At 37.9% G+C, this 4,707-nt stretch overlaps 1 protein-coding gene across 1 annotated transcript; it reads left to right on the forward strand.

The window, feature by feature from the left end:
- The first annotated feature begins 263 nt into the window (after positions 1-263).
- LOC141620194 (uncharacterized) lies at positions 264-3,923 on the forward strand. The gene is made up of 6 exons (XM_074437127.1): positions 264-703; positions 814-1,453; positions 1,547-2,013; positions 2,415-2,829; positions 3,804-3,833; positions 3,879-3,923. The coding sequence occupies exons 1-6, from the start codon at positions 264-266 to the stop codon at positions 3,921-3,923; spliced, it is 2,037 nt and encodes a 678-aa protein (XP_074293228.1).
- The last annotated feature ends 784 nt before the right edge of the window (positions 3,924-4,707 follow it).

Below are 4,707 nucleotides of genomic sequence, written 5' to 3' on the forward strand. Positions count from 1 at the left end.
GCTACTGAAATTTATGGGTACTGTTACTGTTTGTTCCACAGCTTCTTTACACGAGTGGTTGTGTACGGGGGTCGCAGTGTTAACTTTGGGGAACTACCAGCGTGAGACGATTACGACCGCGGACGTGCCGATAGATTTCAAGTCAGTGGCTACATTACCACGCCACTGCTTTTCTCTTCCAGTTTTGATAAGTTCTCTTTTTCTGTCCATTGTTGCATCTTTACTTTCCAACAATTTGAAAACTATATTTATTTATCGTAACAATGGCTGTAATTTCGAGCAAAACTATTCCTGACTTGTCGAAATTGGAACCATTAGATGGTCAGAATTATAAGAGGTGGTCTGAGAAATTGCTTATGTTTTTTGAACAACTAGAAATCGACTATGTTCTGTTTTCTGATCCTCCCTCTTTTGTTGTCGCCACTAGTGCCGAGACTACTCCACCCCCATCTGCTACTGTAAAGTCAAATGAGGAGTCTATTAAGAAACATGATAAGGATAACAAAACTGCTAAGTGTCACCTCCTTAATCATATGAGTAATACCCTTTTTGACCTATTTATGGTTCATAAATCTGTTAAGACCATTTGGGAGTCATTAGAGAAAAAGTATGGGGCTGATGATGCGGGTAAAAAGAAGTATGTTGTCGGGCAGTGGCTTGGGTTTCAAATGGTAGATAACAAACCTATTATTGAGAAGTTCATGTTTGTGAGAATTTATGTGCTGATGTTGTCAATGAGGATATGAAATTAGATGGAGTCTTTTTAGCTAATGTATTGCTAGAGAAATTTCCTCCCTCCTGGAATGATTACAGAAACAATTTGAAACACAAGAAAAAGGATTTGTCTCTACAAGAGCTGATAGGTCACATGAGGGCTGAAGAAGCTAATCGTCTGAAAGATAAGTCAGTCCAATTGTCTCTTACTACTACAAAGGATAATCGCGTTAAAACTGGTGGGTCTTCAAATGGGGATAAGTTCAAGGGTAAGGGAAAGGTTAAAGCTGGTCAGGGTCAAGCTAAGGGTCAGAATGCTAAAAATTCCAGTCAAGGAAAGTTCACCAAATCTGCAAGTAAGATCCAGAAACCAAATCAGAATCTGGTGTGCTATATCCCTGGAAAACCAGGTCGTAAATCTTACCAGTGTCCTCAAAAGAAAGTTGATGAAGCTAATCTTGCTGAGAAAGATGATATCATTGCTGCTGTGGTGGTTGAGGCAAATCTGGTTGCCAATGCTAGTGATTGGATTCTGGATACAGGGGCTTCTAGGCATCTTTGTGCTAACAAGGAGCCATTTGTTGAGTTCGAAGATGTGGCTAATGCTGAATCTGTCTACATGGGTAACTCTTCTTCTGCTGTAATCACAGGAAAAGGCAAGATCTTTCTCAAACTGACCTTGGAGAAAACTCTTGCTCTAAATAATGTTTTATATGTTCCTACCTTGCGCCGAACTCTCGTGTTTGGTGCCTTATTAAACAAATCTGGAGTGAAACATATTTTTGAGGCTGACAAGGTTGTAATGTCGCGCAATGGGGATTTTCTGGGCAAGGGTTATCTCTGTGGGGGTTTATTTGTTTTAAACGTTGATTCTCCTATCATTAATAATAATGCTTCTACTTCTGCTTATATCGCCGAGTCTATTGATGTTTGGCATGGTAGAGTAGGTCACGTGAATGTTGATTCAAATAAAAAGCTTAAGTCTATGTCGCTTATACCTTCATTATCTTCTGAAGTTTTTGAAAAATGTCCTAGTTGTGTCGAGGCTAAATTTGCTAAGAAACCTAGTAGACCTGTTACAACTAGACACACAAGTCTTCCTGAGTTAATTCACACCGACCTAGATGACTTTAAGAACACTATGAGCAGAGGTAAACATTATTATGTCACTTTTATTGATGGTTGTTCTAGATACACGAAAGTGTACTTGCTTAGAAATAAAAGTGAAGCTGAGGACATGTTTATGAAGTTCAAAGCTGAGGTAGAAAATCAACTTGATAGAAATATCAAAAGAGTCAGGTCCGATCGAGGTGGTGAGTATGGCTCAAATTAGTTAGTAGATGTTTGTGCGAAAAACGGTTTAATTCATGAATAGAGTCCACCTTACCTACCTCAATCTAATGGAGTAGCTGAACGGAAAAATAGAACTTTGAAAGAAATGATGAATACAATGCTTTTAAGTTCTGGCCTTTCTGATGATATATGGGGGGAAGTGGTGCTTTCAACTTGTCATATTCTTAACAGGGTACCTCATAAGAAACTAGACAAGACACCCTACGAGATATGGAAGGATTACGCTCCTAACTTTAGTTTTCTTAAGGCGTGGGGGTGTTTGGCTAAATAACCTTACCTAGCTTTAAGAGGCCTACTATTGGACCTAAGACTTATGATTGCATTTTCGTTGGCTATGCTCAAAACAGTTCTGCTTATAGATTAACGTCATTGAGTGACCGTTCTTTCTCTGAGGCTAGAGACGCCCAATTTTTTGAGCATGTTTTTCCTTTAAAGAAAGATGTATCATTGTCTGTTGTTCCTGCTTTGCATGTTAATCCTGTTGATAGTTCTATGCATACTAGTAGTAGCACCTCTGTTGATCATGCTTTTGAACCTAGAAGGAGTAAAAGGCCTAGAATTGAAAAGAACTTCGGCAGTGACTTTGTTAGAAGTGATTCTGTTAGAACTCACCTAACTGAAAATGCCTGTGATATTTGCGCTTATGATGAGCTTTTTTCTGCTTTTTTAATAGAAGATGATCCAAAAATATATGATGAGGCTGTGAGATCTATTGATGCTAATTTTTGGAAAGAAGCTATTAAAAACGAACTTGATTCTATTGTTTCTAATCAGACTTGGGAGTTGACTGATTTGCCTAAAGGTAGTAAACCCATTAGTAGAAAATTGATTTTTAAAAATAAAATGAGACCTAATGACACAATAGAACGGTTCAAGGCCAGATTTATGGTTAGGGGGTTTACACAAAATAAAGATATTGATTATTTTGATACTTACTCACCTGTGACCAAAATTTCCACCATTAGAACTCTGATTGCTTTAGCTGCTATTCATGATCTTGTAGTACATCAGATGGATGTCAAAACTGCTTTTTTGAATGGTGAGCTAAAGGAAGAGATCTATATGTCTCAACCCGAGTGGTTTGTGGTAAAGGGTCAAGAGAGTAAAGTGTGTAAACTGAGAAAATCACTATATGGTCTTAAACAAGCACCTAAACAGTGGTATGGGAAATTTCACAACATTTTAATTGATGACGGCTATATTACCAAGAATTCTGATTCGTGTGTTTATTCTAAATTGTTTGGGTCAGATTGTGTGATTATATTCTTATATGTTGATGTCATGCTAATTCTTGGTAGTAATTTATTTGTTGTAAATAAAACCAAATAATTTTTATCATAACGTTTTGAGATGAAAGACTTAGGGAAAGTTGATGTTATTCTTGGAGTTAGAGTTGTTTAAAACTCAAATGGAATATCCTTAATTCAATCTCATTATGTCGAAAAAGTGTTGAAGAAATTTAACAGTTTTGATGTTATACCTGTTAGAACTCCTTATGATGCTAGTGTACCTTTGCGTAAAAACTTAGGTTATAGTGTCTCCCAAGAAGACTATGCTAAAATTATAGGAAGTGTGATGTTCCTCACGAATTGTACTCGACCAGACATTGCTTATGTTGTTAGTAGACTAAGTCGGTATACACATAACCCTAGTGTTGAACATTGGAATGCACTTCGTCATTTACTTAGGAACAATTAATTTAGCTTTGCATTATGGTAAATTTTCTGCTGTGTTAGAAGGATATTGTGATGCAAACTGGGTTTCAGGTAATGATGAAATCTGTTCCACTAGTGGTTATGTGTTTACTTTAGGCGGAGGTGCTATATCGTGGAAGTCTGCAAAACATACTTGAATAGCACGCTCTACCAAGGAGTCTGAGTTTATTGCTCTTGAGTTGGCATGTCAAGAAGCAGATTGGTTGAGAAACTTACTAGCAGGCGTGCATATGTGGGGGGGGGGTGTTGCACCAGTCTCCTTACACTGTGATAGTCAGGCAACAATCAGTGTTGCTAAGAATAATGTCAATAATGGTAAGAGACGACATATTCGAATTAGGCACGGTGTGGTAAAAACAACTCCATAAAAATAGTGTGATTGCTTTGGACTATGTGAAGTCCGAACATAATCTTGTCGAACCCTTTATAAGGGGGTTAACAAGGAGAGTAGTCCTTGAGATGTCGAGGGGAATGGGACTCAGGTCCTTAAGTCAAGTTTGAGTAATTCTTGATGGACTCTATAGCTTCCATTCCTATGGCATTTGATAATCCATAGCCATTTTTTGTGGTACTTTTGAGACGCACTTGATGGATTGTGTCTTTATTTCAAGTTGGACTTTTGTCCTTAATAGCTCTTACGAGAAGTGCAACTGAGAAGCACTTGAGCTACCTATAGGGGTGTGATGGTTCAGCCACCATCTATGTGAGAAAATAAAATTTCTCGCTAGAGCACTCACTTAAACCAGGGTAAACGCATGGCTATAAGGCGTTGCACTTTGAAATCGCGGAACGAATAGTTTTTGAAGGTATGATATGTGTTGTGGGGGTCTCAACCGAAGTCCAACGAGGAATTCAAAACGAAAGATATTCACTTGTTAAAAGTAAGTTGTTGCCTCATTTCACTAATTCGTTAATTCAAGTCGAA

Source organism: Silene latifolia, chromosome X (genome assembly GCF_048544455.1).
Source record: "Silene latifolia isolate original U9 population chromosome X, ASM4854445v1, whole genome shotgun sequence".
Lineage (NCBI taxonomy): Eukaryota > Viridiplantae > Streptophyta > Magnoliopsida > Caryophyllales > Caryophyllaceae > Silene > Silene latifolia.

Excerpts from the sequence above, each read along its gene's own strand:
- LOC141620194 (XM_074437127.1), top strand. The coding sequence starts at position 264 with ATGGCTGTAATTTCGAGCAAAACTATTCCTGACTTGTCGAAATTGGAA. Across the intron at positions 2,014-2,414 it reads AGAAATATCAAAAGAGTCAG|TTCTGCTTATAGATTAACGT; the intron begins GTCCGATCGAGG and ends TGCTCAAAACAG. Across the intron at positions 2,830-3,803 it reads AAAACGAACTTGATTCTATT|AAGGATATTGTGATGCAAAC; the intron begins GTTTCTAATCAG and ends CTGCTGTGTTAG.